Consider the following 26,154-nt stretch of genomic DNA (forward strand, 5'->3'; position numbering starts at 1 on the left):
TCAAATAAAGAGGAATTAAACCTAGCAATGTCTTGTGAATCGGAAATTATCATTCTAAGTTCAATCAACAGATCCACAAGTAAACATATCATTAGGAATCATCATCCTCAATCATTCACCCAAAACAGGAACAAGATTATTACTCTAAATTTATCATCCACATTCAACCAAAGCTTAGCATGAACTCCATTTTCATTTCCATTTTCACTGATTAAACTATAAAAAATAAATAGAACTGAACTTTAGAATGAAGAAATAATACCTTCGGTGAACCCGTCATGGGAGTCAGCCTCCTCTATCCGCCACCTTCTGCTTTCTTGTTCCCACTCTTGGTTTCCTCTGTTTCGGGCTCTTTCTCACTCGGATTCTCTCTTCCCAAGGATTCGCCGCTAAGCTTCTCGCTCTCTCGGCTCTTTTTCTCTCTTCTGCTAATCCCCCTTCGATACCCCCCACCCCCCTTCTTCTTCCTCGGGCTCGCCTTTTATAGGAGAGGAAGGATCTTCATGGTGCCGCGATTGCCCGATCCTCCTTGCACGCGACCACCTCTGTTTCTGGAGTTAAAACAAAACGACGTGGTTTCAGACCGCCTTTTTTCACACTTAAAAGCCTTAGAAAATGCCATTATTTAATCGATTTAATTGATTAAACCGAATTGATTTAAGAAAATCGGTTCGATTAATTAATTAAACTGATATAAGTTGGTTTTTAACTGAAAATTTATTACTTTTTTTGGTCTGATAATATTTGGTTTTTAACTGAAAATTATTAACTTTTTGGTCCGATTTTGGTCCTAAATTTATGGAACCAAACCCACCTAATTAATCGAATAATTTTTTAGGATATACTAAATATATAATATAATATAATATCTATATAAACTATAAAATGTAGATTATATGTTATGTATAATATACTATATAGAAATATATGCATTGTACATAATATATTTAATATATTAGTAATATTTTAAAATATAAAATTAAAAAAAATCAAGTTAATTTTATGATTATTTAAATTTCAACTAATCTAACTGAGATTATCAAATTCAAAATATGGTTTGGTTAATGTTTTTAATTTTAAAAATTTTTAATCTAACCGACAGAATGTACACTTTTAAATGTAGATTGTTGAATGAGTCATACAATTTTGGGCTAGTTTGCTCATTTTCCTTCCTTTTTCTTTTATTAGACTCTTCTTTTCCTTTTCCCTTTGGCGAGTTTTCGGGCCTCTGTGACTTCTTCCTTCTTTGTCTTTTCTTTTCTCCCTTCCTTTCTTTCATTCTTCTTTTTTTTCTTCATTTTTTTTAAATTAAAAAAATAAATAAAAACAAAAAAAGTAAAATAAAAATACCGATAACAACAAGAATAACAACAAGAATAACAATAATAATAACAATAATAGTAATAACAATAATAATAATAGTAATAATAATACTAAATTGTGGAGAAATTAATTTTTATTGAATTTCTCACCGTTTAATAAAAGTTTACTGTTATTGTTATCATTATTATTATTATAAAATTATTATTTTTGTTATTTGTGGTATGATAAAATTAGAGTATAAAACATTTATCTTGTATCTATCAAGTTTTAGGATTCCATAGGGTGGCTATCAAGTTTTAGGATTCCATAGGGTGGCGGCTTAACAATTCCCATTTATATAGCAAACCTTTAAAAAAAACACACACACACACACGCACACATGCGTACATTTAGTTTAATGTGATTTATTAGAAAAAATTATTTATTTTTTTTAATTTTTTAGCATGATTCATCATATGAAAGCAAAGTTCACAGCGTGAACTTTCGCTCTCTCAAGTTTCATATTAATCCAAATTGCACAACGTGAATTATGAACAGATTTGTAAGTCTTTTCTATTTTATTATGAAAAATAATACTCTCTCATTTGTGAATTGACCTTTTAATTTCTCAACCATATCAAGTTTGGTTTCAAAGAAAGATTGCAATAGATTTTTGTGATTGTTGAATTGATGTTCATAAGAATAATGTTCACTATGAAGAGCATGAAGATGATGAAAATATTTTTTACCATGAGGATATCAAATAGTCAAGTAATGATTATTCCTTTTGACGTAATTAAAGGGCTAAGAGGCTTTCTTATCAAATAGATCTTGCTAAGAAAATTAAATTTCTAAAGTTTAAAGATAAAATGCAACTAGATGAGTTTCTTGATTAACTACACATTATTAAATATCATTGAACTATTTTAATTTGATTTTAATGGATAATAAAACATCAGTAAAATATGTAATAGTCCAAACTCTCATTTAGAGTTCTTACCGCATGCACACAATAAAGTAGTAAAATAATTTAGAAAATATTATATTACACAACGAGTTTAAAAATTTAAAATTACATCCTAAATGTTGGGTTTGAAATGTTAACCGTGCATACTAAATCTGAAATATCCAATGCATATGAGACATATCTAAAGTAAAAAATAAAGACTTAGAGTAGAAGAAATAAATAACTTTAAGTTCTAATTAAAATGTAACAAAATAAAAAGATCTCATAGCAACTCCTTCACTGTGCAGGAGCCTGATCCTGATTATTTTGATCAGAAAAAGATCAATAATAATTGAGCGAGCTTAACATGCTCATTAAGTGTATAAATACCAATAAATAATAAAATCATCTTTATTAGGAGATTATTTATTAAAATTTGAATGGTTACAACTAGGAATTGAAGGCTTATTTATAGAGTAAGACTATATACAATACAAAAAAGTAAATCTTCTAAATTAATTGTAGGAATTGAAAGGGAAACTAAATCTTACTTTAAATGAAAAATTAATAAAAATTAAGAAACTTTAACTAATTAGGCTAGATAGGATCTTCCCTTTTTGGAAGTTTTTTTAATTGAGGAAGATCTTAATTGATTGTAAAAAAATTAGGGGGGATACTAAATGGAAGTTTAAGGCTAGCTATTAAAGGAGCATTATGGCCACCCAAACCTTTCCTTTTCTTCTAAGATTTGGTTCTTTAAAGAGTCTTCCCTTTTTTTAATGTACTTTGTGATTTTAAGAGATTTTTCCCCCTTTGACTGATCCGCCCTCTTGAAGGGAAAGATTTACAACAATCTTAGAAAAGAAAATCCTATGGGAATTTTTTCTTTTCATGGTTTGGAAGATCTCTCCTTTTATGGCCAACTTCTCTTGCCTTTTCTTGTTTGATTCCCTTTTCCACTTAGATTGAATTGTAGGGACCATTATGCCCTTAAGTTAATGGGCTTGTTTTTTTCTTCTCGTGAGCTTCATCACTTGATCTAAACCCATTTTCCCAATTAATCCATTCTTAGATAAAAAGTTGAAGAGCTTGTTTGTTATGTTCATGGCCCATGCTCACATCACACATGAATACATCATAGTTCATAATTCACAGTTTACAGTCACAGTAGACAGTATACAGTTCACGGTTTCACAATATTTATCACTTAGCCATGTCTGGCTAAAGTCATATCTATAGATAGGGTTCACCACATTCACATGCCAAAATGCAACACTCACACCCACTCCTCGTTGATACTAGTTAAATGAGTTTTCATGACTTTTAATATTTTTTTTTATTTCAACTCATTAATAAATTTTTTAAGTTTATGATAACACACATCCTATTCATACTCATCAAATTAGACTCTTTTATATACCTTTAATATCCTCATAGTTCATACAACAGCAACCAATATATATAAGAATTCAGTTATAAAACAAAACATAACAAATCATCAGTAATAAACATAAGTAAGAACACAAAATAAATAATATAGTCATGTCAAATCTTGCACCAATTTATAATTTAAAATAAAAAAATTAATTATTAGGCATCATATTTTTTATCTCCTAAATAAATTAAACTACATTTATAAGTATTTATGCACTTAGCTAATTTTTTCTCATCAATCTACTTTGCAGAAGGGTCCTTGAATGCTAAATTCAACCTCGTGTGTGACATCCCAAATACTAATTAAAGCATATGGGCGTTAGATACAGAAATAGATTACGAGTGCATTTAAAATAATTATATGCAGCGGAATAAAATATTTCAATATCTTACAAAATAAAGATTGAGTTCCAAATCTTATAATACTAATATGAAATAAAAATAGATACAAGTCTCTCAAAAAATTAGACTCATCAGAATGCAGAATAAAATATGCACTCATAACGGTTCATAGATCCACGGGATCCTCAAAGGCTTCAATGGGTAAGTCAATGAGCAGTTCCTCACTATTGTCCTTATCTGAATAGGGGTTATGGAAATGGGTGAGTTTCATATACTTAGTAAGGAAAATAATATTTAATCGATATTATTAAGATTTTAATGGTAATTAAACTTAGAAATTATACATTATTCACTTATAATCGAAAATTGTACATGTCGATCCATTTCGATAATTAAAAAAATATTTTATTTTATTTTATTTAAAAAACATCAACATCAAGTCAATCACATCAAAGATACAATCATGTCACGTGTAAAATAAAAAAAAAATCAAACGAATCATATCATGCTTTTTTTCATCTTTTACTTATTTTTCGCGCGAAGTCATTCCAACTTATATCTACTAAAGGCAGTACGAATTCCTAACTACTATTGTGGAATGACAGTTACATTTTTTTATATCTCTTTTAGCATATTTGCGACTTGCTAAACCACAACACATTTACGACTTGCCAAACCATAACACATTCTATGGCCACGGTCGTGCTAAGCACAGTGGTCCTACATGTAAACTATAGTCACAGTCCTACATCGCCATGATGACACCTATAATCATATCGCATAACCACTCTCATCAGAGAATATGTCGTCATCCATATGGAGTGATCCTCTCACTTCTTTTCAGATCAGATGAGAGAAAAACATAATCTTCTCAGAGATAAAAAGCCAAACAAATCATATGTATTTAATACCATGCATATAATTGTCATTATTCACTTCATATGTTCATCAAATGACATCATCTTCCTTCCATCATCTCTTATCATGCCATCATATTCATTTTATTTACTTATTTACTTACAGGTGTTAGTACAATACAAAACATGCAATAACATGGAATATGTGTAAATATATTAAAACCATAACAATAAATTAAATATGTAACAAGCCATTTCATATTCATGCAATATTCTGTTTATTAATCTGAAAATAATAATTGTTGAGTTTCCTTACTGAAAGATTGAAATTTTTCCTACGCTCATTTTCCTTCCTTTTTTTCCTTTTTTCTCTCTCTCTCTCTTTATCTAAAATTGTTTTAGTGAATGAAAAAGAAGTGATGAAGGAGTGGTGAAAAAGGTCCCTATTTATAGAAAGTGGATCGTTGGATCTTCATCAAGTGGTGCAAATCCATGAGGATAGAGGGAGGAAAAAATAAACTAACGTGATGCCACAACTGATGGACGGCTGACGAGACGACAACGACGCGATGGCAGCATGAAGACTGAAGGCATGCCAACCAAGGGATGGTGCACACCTCCCAAATGGCGATGGCGCACTAGTCAAGGCCTGCTACTCGCAACCGACGCCTGCCGCACGCGCTAGCCAAAGTGCTTATGCACACAGACTACGCACCTCGTCTCGGACGAATGGGACTGTGTACAAGCGCACATCTAGCTAGTCGTGGGTGCGCAAGTGTGCAGCACGTCTGGCTAGCCGTGGGCACATCTGTGCACGACACACAGGGCCCGAATTTGCAAGGAAAATTTCCTGCATCTTTTACGCAAGATTTCTCCGCTGTTTTTCTTTGGTATTTTCTTAAAATTAAAATTCTAATGATAAAAATAAACAAAATACAATGATTTTAATAAAATAAATAAACAAAATCTTAAAATTATATGAAAATAAAAAATATAATTTAAATAGTTAACGACCTTAGGCTCAAATATATAGAGGTTTTAAACAATAATTAAGCGTGAAGGTTACAGGGTGCTATAATGCATAACCATTGAAAATTGCACCTTTGCACTCATCTCTACATGTCGCCATACATTTCTTCTGGACCATTACGGCCACTACTATACCACCACGAACTGACTGGAAATCACCACAAAACATGTCTTGTATTCAGATTTGTCAAAAATCCAGTGAAATCACGTTGAAAGGATCGGCAAATTTGTGAAATCGCACGACTGGCCATCACAATTTTTTTTTATTTTTTGGTCGCACTATCACACATTCTCTCTCTCTCTCTGGTATTCTCGTTTTCAAGTCGCGTAAGTGCCACTTATCACATGCACTATATCTGGTTAGATTTGCCGCATTCAGGACTGGAAGTCTCCTCTAGCGACACTCTCTCTCCTCATGCGACTCTTTTTCTCTCCTTCCACGGTATAAGTATCTCTCACTCTCTCTTCACACGACTCTCTCTTTCTTTTATTTCTAGAACAGAGGAGAATCCTGCACGACTTTTCCTCATTCTTATTCGAATTGAAGGTTCAGGCTTTTTCTTTTTCCTCTACTTGAGGCGAACAAGACCTCTAGTTTCTTTCTTTTTTTGTCTTGCATCAAAACGGTGTAGTCTTAGGGTTTCCCAAAATGACATCATTTTTAGCTTATGGTGCCCAGCTTCAAAACAACATCATTTTAAAACAGATGGGCTAGGCTATTACAATCCCCCGCCTTAAAATAAATTTGGTCCCCCAAATTTGCAGTAATTAGGTTTTGAGACACCTTTATCCATTTACATGTTTCCTTTTCGACATAATGGTGTCATCATAATTTTATCACTAAAGAGATCGCGTTAATTTGAAATCCCTACTTTTCTAAATTCCATACGTTGGTATAACTGCTAGGAATATATCTTTCAATTCTAAATATTCCAATACTTAGGGTTTTTTTGGTATCTAACTATAATTTCTTTTAAGAGCATTTGATCTTGTCCAAGAAATATCATTTAAGGCTATCTTTATCCTCAAAATTTATCAAAGCTTAGTGTCTCCCAATTATATGGTATGCAATTGTCATTACTATCCCGCAGGGTTTGAAAACATAATTTTTAGTTTATTCATCATTATAAGAATCTCTCAATAATATGTATCATATTGTAAATTCACTACGATAATAAATTCTCAATTACTTAAGTAACCACAATGCCATGGCACGTTTCCAGTCTCCCAAATTTCATATGTCCAAATTATTTTATTTATTTTATATCTTCCAAAAATTAATATGCGATTATGTGGCATATGTCTTCTATATTTTCTAAATACATCAAACATATGCATTACCTTTAAAGATTTGAGATTCTAAACTATATTTGGTTAGTCGTACTCGAATGTGAAAATGTGTCAACTTGATGGTTTTACCGTAGGTTAATTCCCTTCACGATAATTGAGTATAAAATTTATGTAGGTGTCATGGTTTTTGAACTTCCATATATTACTTGTGGATTTGTTACAATATTAGGGTTCTCAAGACTTTTTTTTTATTCTAATGACTTGACATCTACCTGTATTATCCTTCAACTAAGTCGTATTATTCTTCTACATCGATCAAATGTTGATTGATTCCTAATATGCCTCAATATTTGATCAACTTATTCCTAAAGTTTTTTATAATGTACATGGTGGATTATGGAATCCATGGCTATTGTTGACAATCATTAGGAATTCTTTTCACATAAAGTTCATTTACTAGTTTTGTTACAAGTGGTTATATTTAGTTCTAGTTTTTGTAGGTAGAAAGTTCCCAAAATTTTCAAGTGACCACTCTTAAATATGGTCTTAAGATATGAGTTGCGGGTTTATCACATCATCAATCTCTCCTTGTTGGTTTGGAGAGAAAAAACTTCTTGTTATAGTGGTTATGGTTATTAAGAAGAAGGGTTTTATAAAGCTTGATGTTATTCATGCTATTTTCTTTTACTATTTTTTAAATACTTAAGACCTTTTTTACCATTTTTACACTACACAGACATACTTAAGCATCATTGATATATACATACACTTAGAACGATATGCATGTTATGCGTAACACACACAGGTGTGTATACCCTTAGTTTTTACATATATTATCACACAAACTTGCATTTATATTATGTATATACGACATATATAAACCTATATCGCACTTACACATACATACTGGCATAAAATCATATCACACTGCATGTATACCTAACATATATATATTATTCATGCACCTAATTACACACACTCATATGCAACTACACACTAGTCATACTGAACCATTCACAGACGTAATCATATATAGACGCATATAATCATATCCACACAACTTTAGTTCTATATACATATACATGCAGTTAAACACATAAATCCTTAACTACATGCATATGTACATATAAACACGCATACTTTCCTACGGTATCTAGCTCTACTAACATTCATATGATTACATATCTAAGTAAACAAAAATAAAGTTAAAGTGCAAAAAAACATGCAAGGGAATCTTAAAATGTCATGAATTTTTTTGAAGAAATTATAGAAAAATAAAACTTAAAGAAGACAGGTTTAATCTCCGTATAAACACTAATCCAATTCATATTATTGTCTTATTTTCTTTAATTTAAACATAATTCCTTCAATACCATTCTAAATTTTATTCAATGTCTCCTACGCTTATTCGTTCATGTATATATGTATATAAATTCACGTACAGATATACTTACATAAATTATGCCAAGTACACACACAATATATATACACGATACACAGTGCACTCAGTATACATATATTCTTATAAAAGCACGCTTTACATGCATATCACTACATGCAAGTACATATTTATATTTACATATGAAGACTCATACAAACTCCCACGTACATAAGTAATTATACAATTTCTCATATAGATTTTTCATATATACATATATATAATCACCAATACACATACCTAGCCATATGCTTGCATATATATATATGTATCTATATAAAACTATACATATTCATATTTACAGCTTCATATATTCAACATTGTCAATAACACACACATACTACATTCACCATTATAAGAAATTAAACAAAGCATGCAGAAATTTAGGAAAATAGAAAACTAAAATGGATAATAGGGATTTTCTTGTTGGATTAAACCCATGTATAAACCTCTTAATGACATAAACCACTTTATTAGAATTATTAATAAATTTCATCAAATGAATTCTAGAAATAAATGGCACTCTACCTTCTTACTTTGTTCTCTTGCTTTCATTAGATGGACTTCTCAATAAAAGTTTAAGCTTTCTATCATTTTACTTATTCACTATCTCTAATTGGATTTGGAGTGAAGCCAAAATCTTTTGATTCCTAGGTTTATCACATTGCAACACATAAAATTCTTCTCTTCAGACTTTCAGAATGTTATACTCTTACTTTCTCACATGAATAGATGTTTTGGAAGAGAATCTGTAACATCCCAAATACCTGGTGGGTAAAAGGGAGCCTGGTAATATAAATAAATACGACTGCAAATAAAATATATATATGCATCGAAAAATAAAAATCCCTTACAATAAAATCAAAGGTTTGTTTTACACGTAAGGCCAAAGGTTGGCGACCAAAATATGAATATACAAAAGTAAGAGTCCTTGTAATAATTACAAACAGGTGTCATCAGAGTGCAGACAAAATAAAGCACTTGTAATCATCCTAAAGATCCAAGAAGGGATCCAAATAAGATTCAAGGGGCAACTCAGCGAGCGAATCATCACTTCCATCATCTAAAAAGGGCATGGATTAGGGTAAACTCAGTAAGAAAAATAGTATTTAAACTACACAACTAAGGTTTATAAAAAGGATCAATTTTTAGAATAAAACATCATTCCTCAATTAAATAACTTACCTTAGAAGTCTCCACAGGGCGAATTCAATTCAAATATTTAGAAAAGATCGTTATTTTCTTTAGAAAAGCATATGAATATCACCAACATATTGAATAATAAAGATAGAGAAAGTATAAAGTCAATCATTAACAAACATTGTAATAGAAACTAGTTGAACTAACTAAGGACACAACAAGATCTGGATAAAGTAGAAAATCCATACAAAATCACCATAGAGCATCAAACAATTATTCTAATCATGTTTATGGCTTATTAAATCTTTTACTGATCTTCGCATGAAACTGTTCCAACATATATTCACTGAGGGCAGAGAGGATCCCCAACTACCACTATGAATGATCAATCAATCATATTTTCTTATTTGGTTGGTTCCATATCCATGTTGGGTAAATTCTATGACAATGTCCGTACGTTGCCACTTTGGCCCTACATATCATATTGTATATCCACTCTCGTTAAAGGGAATGTCAATTATTCACAAAGAGCAGTTCACTAACATTTCATATTTAAAGTAGGGAGAGACAGAAACTCCTTCGAGATAATAGTTAAATGAATTTTTATTCTTTTCTTCTTTTATATTCGATGCCTAATCATAACAATCACATGTTTTGATCTCGATGGGAATTTAATAACATATCTGGCCCAAGGCTCATTTACCCGGACTTGACCATCGAGTCATCCTCTTGAGCCAAAGCCTACTAGAATAACCCTCTTCTCCATTACCAAGATAAGGTAAAGGGCTAACCTACATGGATTTCAAATCATCATGTTTTCCGTGCATCATATTCAATATTTCCATAATTCATATTCAAATAAATAATAGTCAATCACCATATAAATTCATGCATAAAAAATCATCATATTCAATAATTATGTATTTTACATTGAAATAAACAATCACCAATCATCATAGAAATTGATGCATAAAAAATCATTTAACATTTAAATTCTTCTTTCAAGAAAATATGCTTAGAAATATAAGAGAAAATACCAAAAAGTCTCTTACCGTAACTGTAACTGAATTCATCTTTTGGGTGGAGAAGAAAATAGTTTCATAAGAATTCCTACTTCTTCTTTCTCTCTCTAAAATTTTATTCAATGGAAGAATAGAAGATGGTGAGAAAAATGAGGGAAAAAAGGCTCTCTAAATAGCTAAAAGAGAAGTATTGGATGTGCATCAAGTTGTCACATCTGTGCACGGGGAAACGTGTCTGCACGGCAGGAAAGCATGTCCGCACGGCTGCCAATGTGCATGGCCTGTGCACACTGTATGCGTCGACAGGCCATGTCGGGCGTTGTGCGTGCACAGTGCCTACGTAGGCACTTGCGTGCACATCTGCACACACAGAGCGGGGACATGCACGCACTGTGCTGCATACGGGTTGACACGCAGGCTCGCACGGTGTGATCACAAACAGTGCCTGCGAGCCCCTTTTTGCTGGTTTTCCTTGATTTTTTTCCTCTTTTTTTAATTTTTTTCTTCATTTTTTCTTATTTTTCCTAAAAGTACACTTAACTTGCAAGTTATGGGAGAAATCCACGAACAATAGGAGAAAATATTCCACATCCCGATGTCTAATCAACGATAAAGTGTGCAGCATGATCATCGATGGAGGTAGCTACATCAATGTAGCAAGCACCCTACTTGTGGAAAGATTGGAACTAACATGCACTATCCATCCCAGCTCCTAGTAGTTGTCGTGGTTGAACGGTGCAGTGAAGTGAAGGTAACTAAGCAGGTCATGGTACCTTTCTCCATCGGTAAGTACAAGAATGAGGTATGTTGTAATATTATACGTATGCATACCAGCCACATGATACTCTGCAAGCCTTGGCAATTTGATAGGCAAGTACAACACCATGGTTAGACTAACCGCTGCTCATTGCAAAAGGATGACCTCATCCATGTCCTCACAACTATCCCCACGAGAGGTACACGAAAATCAAGTGAAAGTCAAAAGGGCTTTTGAGGAATACTTAGAGAGAACAAAGAAAAAGGAGAATCAAAAGGCCTTAAAGAAAGGTAAATAGGCCTAGTAAAAGCAAGAGAGAGAGGGAAACAAAAGAAAAGTCTTTATGTGAGGGGAAAACAGGTGATGCAAGTAATTTGTGAAAAGAAAAGCCTATTGTGTTACGTATAGAGAGGCTAATCTACGCTTATCTAACCTTGACACATCCCTGGCTAGTAGTATTGTCTCCCTCTTATAGGAGTTCGAGGACATCTTATTGGAGGAAATTCTGGATGGTTTTTTTATTAATTCGATAGATGAAACACCAGATTAACTTTCTCCTCAGATCCACTATTCCTAACTGGCCGACTTATAAGAGCAATTCGGAAGAAACTAAGGAACTCCAAATCCAAGTAGAAGAGTTATTGGAGAAGGTACATGTCAAGGAAAATTTGAGCCCTTGTGTTATTCATGTCCTACTGATACCCAAAAAGAACAGTTCCTAGAGAATGTGTGTTGACTGTCAAGCCGTCGATAAGATCACGGTCAAGTGTAGGTATTTTATCACATGTTAGATGACATAATAGATGAGTTTAGTGGGGCAACCATTTTCACCAAAATTGATATCAAAGTGGGTATCACTAGATTAGAATGAATCCTAGCGACAAGTGAAAGATGACCTTCAAAACTAAATATGGCCTATATGAATGGTTCGTAATGCCCTTCGACCTTTCAAACGCACCTAGTACCTTTATGAGACTTATGAATCACGTCCTATGCCCATTCTTTGAAAAGTCCATTGTCATGCATTTTGATGATATCTTGATATATAGTAAGAGCTTAGATAACCATCTCATATTCGTTCAATACTCGAGGTCTTTAGGAAAGAATGATTATATATGTTGATACCAAGAAGTGCACCTTTTACAGTGATAAACTGATCTTCTTAGGATTTGTAGTAAGTGTTCATGGCATTGAGGTTGATGAGGTGAAAGGTAAAAGCCATTAGGGAATGACCTACATCGACGAATGCGAGCGATGTGAGAAGTTTTCATGGGTTAGCTAGGTTTTATCATCGGTTTGTCAAAGATTTCAGTTATGTCATGACACCCTTGAATGTGTTGGTGAAAAAGGATGTCAAGTTTGCATGGACTAAGAAACAAGAGTCCGCTTTTACCTTACTAAAGGAAAATTTATGTTCTGTACCTACACTTGCTTTACTTGATTGAGCTTAAATGTGATACTTCAAGAATAGGTATAAGAGCAGTGCTGATGCAAGCTTGTGAGCATTATGTGTTCCAAAAGTACCATAGGTGGGATGGGTTCCTTCTTAGGGAAAACATGTTATATGTACCAAGTTGTTATATTAGGGAGTTGTTAGTGCGATAAGCACATAGTGGGGAACTCATGGGACATTTCGGGGTAGCCAAGACCCTAGACAAGTTATAGGAACATTTATACTAGCCCAACTTGAAAAGAAATGTTGAGTGCATCTGTAGCCAATATATTGCATACAGGCAAACCAAGTCTATAGTATTGCCTTATGACCTTTATACACCCCACTTGTACTTATAACCCAATGAGTAGATATCTCCGTGGATTTCGTGTTAGGATTGTTTAGGACCAGTAGGGGTTACTCATTACCGCGTTAAATTGTATTCGGAAAACCCCTATTTATTCGAGCCTTAAGGCAACTTGAACTCATTTAAATTTATTTCGTAGATCTATATCGTAATTCGTAAATTTATGCCTATTTTATTATTTTATTTTATTTTGATGTTATTTAATTTCACCTAAGTTTATTTTGATTTATTATTTTTATTATTGCTTTTTAAAATAATTGATTTTCAGGAGAAAATGAAAGATAGGGAAAAATCTCGCGGGAAAGGGTTACCCACGCAAGCACTTGGCACTGTGCGCTTGTGTACGTGCGTGATAGGCGCAGGACGTGCACATAGTACGCACCTCCCATCCGAGCAAGGTGTGGGGCCAAACTTATGCACGTGTCTTGTTGCATGAAGGCATGTTTGTCCGTGCCCATCACATCGCACGCGGATAGGGGGCCAGGAGCCGCACACTGTGCGTGCACCATCCGCACAACAGGCTTGTGCAGATAGGCTTATGCGCAGTGCCCCAGCCCGCCCTAGGCCCTACTTGTGTGTAGGCTAGCTCTTGTGCGCGGCAGGGTAGCTCAAGGCCGGCAGGCTAAGCTTGCAGCGCGCGCCGGCCAGGTGAGGCACATTGCCGTCTCGGGCAGTGTGCCGCCACTCTTTTTAGGCAGCGTGCCGCCGCTTGGGATGTGCCGCTGCCGGTGGGGGAAAATTCTCTTATGTTTTTTGTGCCACATCAAATCAAGCATCTTTTCATTTCAATAATATCTCACTTCATTGGATTTTATCACTTGGCGCAAATCTAACGACCCCTATTTTTTATAAATAGAGATCCTTCCTTCGATTTTCTCATCACTTCCATTCTTCCACCTTCCAAGATTTGAGAGAAAGAGAGAGAGTAATCTAGAGAGAGAAGGAGAGGAGGAGGAGAAGATGGCGTAGGAAAAATTTCGAGGTTTCGGTAAGAAATTTAGTATTTTTTAAACGTCTTAAGGAGTATTTCTAGAAAAATTAAAATAATGAATATGCAATTTTGTGTGATTTGCATGTTCTATGTTTAGAAGTTCTAATAAAATAATTTGTTCTTGATTTCAAGCATGCTATGTGATTTATAGGAACTTAATGATTTTCATGTAAATAAAATAATATAAAACTGGTGAGGTTATTTGTAAAATAAAAAGAAAAGAAAAGAAAAGTGGAATGAAGCTTGATTGGTCCGAAGTATGTAAGTATTGTATTAACATATATATTGTATCTAGTGTCTCGTCAGACTTTTTATCTCAGGGGTATCTATTTTTTCTTTCTCCATATGGTCTGGAAAGACATGAGATGACTGCTCCCCGTAGATGATGGCGTACCATCTGACGAGAGTGGTAATGTAAATATCTATTAGGGGTCAGCTTTTGCTAAGTACTACCGTGTTGGTACAGCCGTTGTCATAGTTGTACTATGGTTTGGCCAGCCGAAAATGTGCTTAAAAAAATTGTCGTTATCTATATATGATCTGATCATTCCACATCGGCAGTCAGAAATCTGTATCTGCCCTCAGAGATGGAAGTCGGAATGACTTCGCAAAGTATGACACAAACCAAGGTCGAGTTTATCTAACTCTTTTGAGCTATCCAAGGATTGACCGCAGCCATAAGACAGAACCAAGCCAACCCCTACCCTAAAGTACCGAACAACTAAGAGGTTGTTTAGAAAACTTAACCCACCACACTTTGAAGGTGGCCCTAACCCCTTAGTAGCTGAAGCCTGGATCCTGCAGATAGAGAAGTTTTTCTCTGCCTTAGACCTAACTGAGGAACAGAAGGTTCCCCTAACAGCCTTTATACTGATCGATGAAGCAGAACACTGGTGGCCACTTAAGAAGGAAGTCCTATCTACCCCTACCACCTGAGAAGTTTTCATGGATGCATTCTTTGATAATTTTTTTTCCCAGCCTATGTCTGAGAGAAGAAGGCGGAGGAATTTTAGGACCTCCACTAAGGAAATCTAATGATTGCCCAATATGCAGCTTAATTTATCCAATTATCTAGGTTTGCCCCTCTTATAGTCGCACTTGAAAGTCGTAAAGCTAGAAAGTTCCTAAATAGCCTTCGTGCGATATCTATTACTGGGTTCCGATGCTAAGACCCATTGCGTATGCCGAGGTGCTAGAACATGCCCAGTTGGCTAAATACTTCATCTCAGCCAGACATTAGCATATTTTTCGAGTCCATACCCAACAACAACAACCCCAATAACTCAGAAGAAGATTGTCCGACCCAGTAAGTAGCCACCTCAATAAACAAATCCGAGTTGCCCTTCCCCCTGCCCTACCTCCACCTACTGGACATCTTGCCCGACCTTCCCAACTATATAAGCATTATGGTCACTCGTATGGTGATCTACATTATCAATGTATCAATCACGTCTACTATCAGTGTAGAAGCACCCAATATCTTATAAAGGACTACCTTCAGCAATCGAAGGACATGGCCAGAACTGTAGCCCAGGGTCACTGTACCATATAGATGAACTCGATACCCTCCCAACTCCTGTCTTTATCCAAGGTATGCTTTCTATTCATGATACTTCTGCCAAGGCATTGATCCATACAAATGCTACTCACTCTTTTATCTCCTGTGCATTCGGTTATAAATTTAATATTAGGTCTGAACCTTTAAAGGAAATATTGATTGTAGAGACTCTCTCTAGGGGGATTACTAGAAGCTCACTGTGTATATAAAAATTGTAAGAAAAAAGCTTCAGAAATAGAAGTATTTGTAAATTTAATACTCTTAGATTTTTTAGGGTTTGACATTATTTTATGAATGAATTGGTTAAAAAAATATAGAGCAATTATTGATTGTGAAAGTAAAGTTGTAACATTGCAGTCCCTACAAAAGAAATAAAACTATTTTTGTCTTCTAACAAGTGAATAAACAGGAAGATGGATGTTGATCCTGTTGTGTATTCTATTCCCATTATTTGTAACTTTTCGAAAGTTTTTTCTGTCGAATTACCTAGTCTGCCTTCCTCACGAGAGGTAGAATTTTCTATCGAACTACTACTTATAACCCAACCAATTTCGAAACCTGCCTATCGCTTGAGTCATGCTAAGCTCACAGAACTAGAAAACCAGCTTCTAAGCTTCTTGACCAGAAGTTTATTCACTCTAGTCACTCCCCTTAGGGCGTTCTGGTATTATTTGTGAAAAAGAAGGATGGTTTCCTCAGACTGTGCATGGACTATTGAGAACTCAACTGAGTAACAGTAAAGAGTAAGTATCCTCTACCTCGAATCGATGATCTTTTTGACTAATTGCAAGGAGCCATGGTCTTCTTTAAGATCAACATCAAATTGAGATACTATCAGTTAAGAGTCAAAGAAGAAGATATTTCGAAGATCGCTTTTCGGTGTAGATACAGTATGTACTAGTTCAAGATGATGTCGTTTGGGTTAACTAATTCCCCTGCTACCTTCATGGACCTCATGAATAAGATTTTTCGGCATGCACTGGATCAGTACATCATCGTTTTTATTGATGACAGCCTAGTATACTCTAAAAGCCCAAAAAAACATGCAGTCCACCTGTCTGAAGTGCTTGGGATACTTTGTCGAAATTAGCTATTTGCTAAACGTAGCAAATGTTACTTCTGGTTTGATCGAGTTTCCTTTTTCGGCCATGTGATTTCAAGTGAAGGAGTTTTCGTGGATCTGGCCAAGGTTAAAAGAGTGATCAATTGGAATCCGCCCACGAATGTGAGTGAGGTATGTAGTTTCCTTGGCTTTGCAAGTTACTATCAGCGATTCATCGATGAATTTTCTAAGATTACTACTCTGTTGACCCGACTCTCTTGAAAAGGCGTACTGTTTGTCTTGAATTACTAATGTGGTGAAAGTTTTATGAAATTAAAATGTCGTCTTACCTCTGCTCCGGTGTTGATTCTCCCTGACAACACTGAAATATTTCATGTTTATTGTGATTCATCTCATATTGGCTTGGGATGCATTTTGATACTGCATGGTAGAGTGGTCGCTTATGGATCCTGACAGTTAAAATCCCATGAGTGGAACTACCCTGCCCACGACCTAAAGTTGGCGACCATCATCTTTACCTTGAAGATATGGCATCATTACCTGTTTAGTTAGACCTTTGAAATTTACATTAAACACAAAAGTTTAAAGTATATTTTCTCGCAGAGGGAGTTAAGCATGAGACAGATATGCTAGATAGATTTCCTGAAGGACTATGATTGTAAGATCATCTACCATCCTGGTAGAGAAAATGTGGTCACTGATGCATTAAGCCAAAGAGAGCCCACAGTGTTGGCCCTAACCATGGCCTCAAGTTGGAAATTAATAGAAGTTATGCAGTCACTTCGCCTCAACTATTATGGCAACGGTACCTATCTCGCTCAAATCCAAACCTTGCCTGATCTTTTCATAAAGATTTAGGAAGCTCAGTCCATAAACTAAGAAATCACCAAAAATTTGAGTAAGTTCTCTTCTGATGAATTTCCTTATTTATGATTGTAGACGATGGGTTATTTAGATTTCAAGATCGAATTTGGGTTCCTGTTGTTGTTAGGATGGATATTCTCAAGGTTGTCCATGCCTCTAAACTATCCATCCATCCCGGGAGTACCAAGATGTACTGGGACCTGAAGCGCCAATACTGGTGACTGAGAATGAGGAAGGACATTGTTGACTGTGTCTCCCGATGCCTTACTTACAAGAGGATTAAGGCAAAACACTAGAGACTCGGTGGTTTGTTACAGGGCCTCTCGATTCTGGAATGGAAGTGGGAGCATGTAACCCTAAATTTTATCATCGAACTACCTAGGACCTGTTTTAGTCGTAATGCTATTTGGGTCATCGTTGGCAAACTAACCAAGATCGCTGGTTTTTTTCCCATCGGGACCACTAACTCCACCAGTAAATTAGCCCACCTTTATGTCGATGAAATTGTTCGGCTCTATGGTGTCACCTCATCCATTGTGTCCGATCGAGATCCTCGATTTACCTCCACTTTTAGGACTGCTTTTAAGAAGCTCTTGGGTTTGGATTGTACTTCAGCACCACTTATCATGCCTAAACTAATGGTTAGTCAGAACGTACTATCCAAATATTTGAAGACATGTTACATGCTTGCGTCCTTGACTTTAGTGATAACTGGTGTGAAGATCTTCTCTTGTGTGAATTTGCTTATAATAACAGTTATCATTCCAGCATTGGCATGACCCCGTATGAAGCCCTCTATGGTAGGCCCTGCCGTTCTCCCACTTTTTGAAGTAAAGTTGGAAACTAGCATCATTTGGGACAAAAATTCATCCAATAGACTATTAGAAGGTTACGATCATCCGTAGGAACTTTGCTTTTACCCAGAGCCACCACGCTGATAATCGTAGGAGACCCTAGAATTTTTCGTTAGAGACTAAATCTTCTTTGAAGTTTTTTCCTACAAGGGAAAAGTGCAGTTCGAGAAAATAGGGAAGTTGAGTGCTTGTTATTTGGGACCTTTTTGGATCGTGGAGCGCATTAGACCTGTAGCGTACCACCTTACTCTGCCTTGAGAGTTTATAGGTCCACATGATGTTTTTTACGTCTCCATACTCAAAAGGTACCACCCTGACCATTTTCATATCATTCCTCACGATGAAATGCATGTATAAGCCGATATAACTTATAAGAAACTCCCATGGAGATTCTTGGATGGATCGATAAAGTCTTATATAATAAGACAATCCTCATGGTGAAGGTGCAGTGGTAGCACCATACTCCAAAAAAGGCGACATAGGAGTTGGAAAGTGAGATGAGGGAAAAGTTCTATAACCTATTTGAGACAAATTTGGGGGACCAAATTTCTTAACATGGTGGGGGGGGGGGGGTGTAACACCCCACTCACCACCACGCTAAATTGTATTTGGAAAACTCCTATTTATTCAGGTCTTAAGGCCACCTAAACTCATTTAAATTTATTTCGTAGTTTTATATCGTAATTCGTATACTTATATTGATTTTATTATTTTATTTTATTTTGATTTTATTTAATTTCACCTAATTTTATTTTAATTTATTATTTTTTAAAAATAATTGATTTTTAGGAGAAAATAAAATAGGGTAAAAAATCTCGCAGGAAAATACCCGCGAGAAAGGGTTGCTCGTGTGGGCACTAAGCGCTATGCGCATGCGATAGGCACAGGACATGTGTCCCATCCGCACAAAAAATAGGGCCAGATCTGCACATGTGTCACATCGTGCACATGCAAGTGCCAGGCGTCGTACGTCGTCCGCGTAACAGGCCTGTACGGATAGGCCTACGTGAGTGGGGTCTATACTCAGGAGGATTGCGCGTGGCGCCCCAATGTGCCATAGACCCTGTTCGTGGCAGGGTAGCCCGGTGCCTACAGGCTAGGCCTACAGCAAACGTCGATCGAGTGAGGCACACTGCCACCTCAGGCAAAGAATATCTAAGTTGGATCCCCAAGGGAAAAGATTATTTCAAGTCTTGGAATGGGTTAATGATAATGCCTACAAGATCAATATTCTAAGTGAGTATGAAGTGTCTACCACCTTTAATGTTTTTTATCTCTCCCTCCTTTTAATGTAGGTGAAGATTCGAGGACAAATATTTTCAAAGCAAGGAGGGATGACGCTAGTCGAAGCACACAAGATACTCAAGAAGATGAAGATGACACCTCGTCTCACAAAGGGAAGGATGGTAGCATCCATGACGAGTTAGGACTAATGGGAAAATAAGTGCAATAGCCCTTAAGACTAACTACGCGAAGCTGGGCCAGGAAATTCCAAGATATTTTCAACCTGTTGGTGCAAAGATAGGTAAATGACAAGATCACCAATAGAGCCTAAGGAAAGGCCAAATGGACAAATTCAACCCAAGGAACCAGTGGTCATCATGTGCAGCACACTTGACTTGCCTTCGGTATATGTAAAAAGTCTCCCATGCACAGACAGGCTCACTCGCACATGTGGGAATGCTACCCATGTGACATAGCACGTTGACCGTGCCAATGAACATCTCCATATGCCCTGCCCAAGCAAAAGCAAGCGTGTGGCCTCACGTCGAGCACATAAGCACACAACAAGCGCACGTTGTATGCGTGTTGCCCAGTAAGCCAAGTGCCCAGCCCATGCCCAGCACGCCCACAGCAAGGTAGCCCCTACACGCTCAAGCCTAGTAGGCTTGGCATATGCCCAGTATGCAGCAAGCTAGACACATGCCTAGTGCTCAGTGTGCATGCAAGCCTAGCCTACGTTGGTAGCCCATCAGGGTGCCCAACATAGCCCCATATGTGACTGCGTGTCCGCAAACAAGCCAACTCGCATAACGACTCAGGCGACCTAAGAGGAACAACCCATGCTCGCGACCTGAGTGCCTCATCTAGAGCAGTCCACGCACCTACTCCCCATGACCTACACCCCTCTCACGGGCTAACTCGTACACTAGGTTTGACCAACCCTCACCTAGAGTCCTTTTTGGACTCTTTTATTCAATTCCCCATGTGTTTTTTAAGAAAACAATACATGGGATAGTTTTTTAACTTTTTTTACTATTAATTTTATTGATATTATAATATAAAATCTATCCTCTATGATTAATTAATCATTAATTTTAATTTTAAATCGAGATAGATTATTATTTTATTATTTATTCTAAGATAAAATTTTATTTTTCAAGTATTTGTAATTGTTTAGAACTATCTTAGAAAAAAACCTATATAAAGGCCTTTATCCATAGGTTGCAAACATACTTTTGAGAAGAATAAAATTTAAGTTTTTGCTTTCTTCAAGAATTAGCTTTACTAATTTCTTTTAGCATCTTCAAGTTCTTTAAAGGTAGGGAGTTTTCTGAAGTGTTATGGAGCCAAAGAGCTGGGATCAATTTATCGATATATCTTTGGCGTTTTCCTTATCCTCATTTTTTTTTTCAGTTTCTTTGTTTATGTATTCTATTTAAGTGGATGTATTCTCAATTTGGGGGGTTTGTTAAGGCGATTAAATTTTTATATTGCATGCATTGGTTAAGGTTATAGGAGTTGATTTGATCCTTCCAATACTCTCCTGTGCCAAGATTTCTCTCCTCCTCTCTCTTTGCACGACTCTCTCTCCTTCTTTTATAGCCAGAATGAATGAAAGTCCCACACAACTCTTCCTCCTTCTTAGGAATGAAGGTCTAAGCTTCTTTTTCTTCCTCTGCCAAAGGCGAACATGCCTTTGGTTTTCCTTTTTTTTTTGTCTTTCATCAAAACGATGTGATTTTGGGGTTTCCCAAGTTGTTCTGAGCTTCTAGTGAACAACTTTAAAACGACGTCATTTTGAACCAGGTGGGTTAGATTGTTACAAAATGTGTGAGTTCTTGATCAAATTGGTTGAAGCTAGGTTCCACATCAAAAAGTGTTATTTCTAGCTTATGATGGACTTTATTCGAAATTAAAAATTTTTGGAAGTCATTGTCCCCAAGTTATAAATATGAGTGTTCTTATCTAAAATCCCATCATTAATAAGAGAAAGAGGGATTTCTAAAGAAAAGTTGGATGATAATTTGAATTGGAAATAAAAATTCAAAATTTTAAAATCTAGATTTTAAAAATCAAGAATTCGATCAATATGAAATGTAATTCATTAATATGTAATTTTAAAAAAAAATTGCCATAATTTAAATATTAAAAAATTTAGATTAGTTTTTATTTTTTTTTTCTTAAAGTTTGTTCTTTACCACAAATTATTTGAAAAAATTGATTTTTTCTATTTTCTATTTTATTATTTTACATTGATCTTCATAGTAAAATAATAGCATATTTTTATTCAAAATTAACAATTGTGATTTTACTTATATGATCCAATGGTTGTAGTTATGAAAATCACAATATCTTAAACTATATAATAATATTTTCCTTTAAGATAATTTTGAAAGTAACATTAGTTATAAAAATGGTATATATCTATTCAAATTTTGACTTTTAGATTTAAATTATGACTTTATAATTTAATAATTGATATTTTTTAAAAAAATTTAATGGATAATAAAATATCAGCAAAATGTGTGGTTTTTTATTACATTAGTTGATTATGAGTTCTGCATCAAAAAATTTAATTTTAAACTTTAAGATATGCTTTATTAGAAATTAGAAAATTTTGGAAGAAATAGTCCCCAAGTTATAAACAAGTGTACTTATCTAAAATCCCATCGTTAGCAAGAAAATGAGAGATTTCTAAAGAAATATTGGATAAAAAATTCTATCTTGAAGATATTCTATTTATCAACTTAGACAACTAAAAAATTTCTCCAGGATAATCTTGTAAATAACGCCAGTTACCAAAAAGATATATATCTATCTACAAATTATGACTGTTAGATTGAAATTATGGTTTTATAATCAATGATTGATATTTTTCTTCAATTTTAATGGATAATAAAATGTCGATAAAATGTGTGGGTTTTTAATTAAAAACACTTTATATTTCAAAATTTTAATTGTTAGATTAAATAGTTAATATGTACCATTTATTTTTACTCAAAATCAACGATTATGATTTTACTTATACGATATAATGATTGTAGTTACGAAAATCATAGTATCTTAAACTCTATTACAAAATTTTTCTCTAGGAAAATCTTATAAGTAACGTCAATTACAAAAATATTTTATATATATGCACATATTCTGACTGTTAGATTGAAATTATGATTCCATAATCCATTGACTGATTTTTTAATAATGGATAATAGAACGTCAGCAAAATGTGTTGGTTTCTGATAAAAAATATTTTATATTTTTAAATTTATAATTATTGGATTAAATAAATTAATATTTACCATTTATTTTATTTCAAAATCAACAATTTTGATTTTACTTATACAATATAATGCTTGTAGTTATGAAAAATACAATATCTTAAACTATATTACAAGATTTTTTTCTAAGACAATCTTGTAAGTAACGTCAGTTACAAAAAGAGTTTATATATATCCACAAATTCTGACTATTAGATTGAAATTATAACTCTATAATCCAATTATTGGTATTTTTTTTCAATAATGGATAATAGAATGTCAACAAAATGTGTGAGTTTGCGATAAAAAACATGTTATATTTTTAAATTTCTAATTATAAATTAAATATGTTAATATTTACCATTCATTTCTATTCAAAATCAACGATTGTAATTGCATTTCTACGATCTAATGGTTGTAGTTATAGAAAGTATAATATCTTAAACTATATTATAAAATTTTTCTCTATAACAATCTTGGTAAGTGGCACTAGTTACAAAATTTTTTTATATCTATCCACAAATTCTGACTGTTAGATTAAAATTATGACTCTATAATCTAATGACTGAAGATAATAAAATATTAGCAAAAATGTGTGAGTTTTTAATCAAAAATACTTTATTTTTTAAAATTTATAATTATTAGATTAAATAAGATAATATTTACCGTTTATTTTATTTCAAAATCAATGAATGTAATTTCACTTATACGATTTAATTGTTGTAGTTATGAAAAACACAATATCTTAATCTATATTACATGATTTTTGTCCAGGACAATCTTGTAAATAATGCCATCATTTATCCAAATTTTTTTACTGTTAGATTGAAATTATGACTTCATAATCAAATGATTGATTTTTTTTCTTTCAATAATAGATAATAGAATGTCAGCAAAATGTGCTAGTTTCTGATAAAAAATACATTATATTTTTAAATTTATAATTATTAGATTAAATATATTAATATTTACCATTTATTTTATTTCAAAATTAATGATTGTGATGTCACTTATATAATTTAATTGTTATAGTTACAGAAAATACAGTATCTTAAACAATATTACATGATTTTGTCTAGAACAATCTTGTAATCCAATGATTGTTATGAAAAAAGTTTATATTTTCCCACAAATTTTTATTGTTAGATTGAGATTATGGCTTCATAATCCAATGACTGATATTATTCTTTCAATAATGGATAATAGAACGTCAACAAAATGTGTGGGTTTTTTTTTTATCAAAAACACTTTATATTTTTAAATTTATAATTAAAATATATTTTTATTTTTATTTTTATCTATCATAGTACATAATTGTTGAAACAGAATTTGAATTGGAAATAAAAAATTCAAAAGTTTAAAATCCTGATCTTAAAAATCAAGAATTCAATCAATATGGAACATAATTTATTAATATGTAATTTTAAGAAAAAATTGCCAAATTTATTAAAAAATATATATTATTATTTATCTTATTTTTCTTAAAAATATTTTCTTTACCACAAATTAATTGAAAAAAAATTATTTTTTCTATTTTCTATTTTGTTAATTTACATTTATTTTCATAATAAAATAATAACATATTTTTATTCAAAATCAACGATTTCATTTATACGATTTAATGGTTGTAGTTACTAAAAGCACAATATTTTAAACTATATTATAAAATTTCACTTTAATACAATTTTGTAAGTAACATCAATTACAAAAATGGTATTTATCTATCCAAGTTATGAATTTTAGATTGAAATTATGAGTTTATAATTTAATGACTAATATTTTTCTTTATATTTTAATAGATAATAAAATATCAGTAAAATGTGTAGTTTTTGATCACATGGATTAATTCTGGGTTCTGCATCAAAAAATTTGATTTCTAACTTTATGATGGGCATTATTAGAAATTAGAAAATGTTAGATGTTATAGTCCCCAAGTTATAAATATGAGTATTCTTATCTATTAATCATTAGCGAAAGGGAGAGAGAGAGATTTCTAAAGAAAAGTTAGATAGAAAATTATATCTTAGAGATCTTCTATTTATCAACTTAGAAAACATAAATTTTTCTTTAGGACAATCTTATAAATAAAGCCAATTACAGAAAGGGTATAGATATCCATAAATTCTGACTGTTAGATTAAAATTATGACTCTATAACTCAACGACTGATATTTTTCTTAAATTTAAATAGATAATAAAATGTTAGCAAAATGTGTGGGTTTCTGATAAAAAAATGTTATATTTTTAAATTTCTAATTGTCATATTAAATAGGCTAATATTAACCATTTATTTTTATTTAAAATCAACAATTGTGATTTCATTATCACGATCTAATGGTTGTAGTTAGAAAAAGCATAGCATCTTAAACTATATTAAAAGATTTGTTTTCTTTGACAATCTTGTATGGAGCACCAGTTATAAAAAATATTTATATATATCCACAAATTTTGATTTTTAATTGAAATTATGACTCTATAATCCAATGACTAAAGATAATAAATGTTAGCAAAATATGTGGATTTTTGACGAAAAACACTTCATATTTTCAAATTTACAATTTTATTACAATTTACCATTTATTTTATTTCAAAATCAATGATTGTAATTTCACTTATACGATCAATTATTATAGTTATAAAAAGCACAGTATCTTAAACTATATTAAACAATTTTTTTCTAGGACAATCTTGTAAATAATGCCAGTTATAAAAAAAAATCTATATTTATCAACAAATTTTGGCTGTTAGACTGAAATTATGACTTCATAACTCAATGATTAATATTTTTCTTTCAATAATAAATAATAGAATGTCAACAAAATGTGTGAGTTTTTAATCAAAAACACTTTCTATTTTTAATTTTATAATTATTATATTAAATAAATTAATATTTACTATTTATTTTATTTCAAAATCAACAATTCTGATTTTACTTATACGATATAATAGTTGTAGTTATGAAAAACACAATATCTTAAACTATATTAC

The 26,154-nt window shown here is 33.1% G+C and overlaps 1 protein-coding gene across 12 annotated transcripts in view; it reads right to left on the minus strand.

Annotated features, from left to right (window-relative positions):
* TH1 (thiamine biosynthesis protein) overlaps positions 1-541 on the minus strand; it is a 42,164-nt gene extending 41,623 nt beyond the window's left edge. For 5 of the 12 annotated variants that reach the window (XM_088213357.1, XM_088213355.1, XM_088213358.1 and 2 more), the window contains exon 1: positions 263-532. Coding sequence is in view for 6 of the 12 variants with exons in the window: in XM_088213358.1 (XP_088069484.1) it covers positions 263-280 (18 nt within the window). In the remaining 6 variants the exon portion in view is untranslated. Of the gene's footprint in view, positions 1-262 lie in introns of all 12 variants that reach the window. The other 7 variants (XM_088213350.1, XM_088213352.1, XM_088213349.1 and 4 more) reach the window with 3 other exon arrangements.
* Between the last annotated feature and the right edge of the window lie 25,613 nt (positions 542-26,154).

Source organism: Carica papaya, chromosome 2 (genome assembly GCF_054855325.1).
Source record: "Carica papaya isolate Zhongbai chromosome 2, ASM5485532v1, whole genome shotgun sequence".
In the NCBI taxonomy this organism is placed as follows: Eukaryota; Viridiplantae; Streptophyta; class Magnoliopsida; order Brassicales; family Caricaceae; genus Carica; species Carica papaya.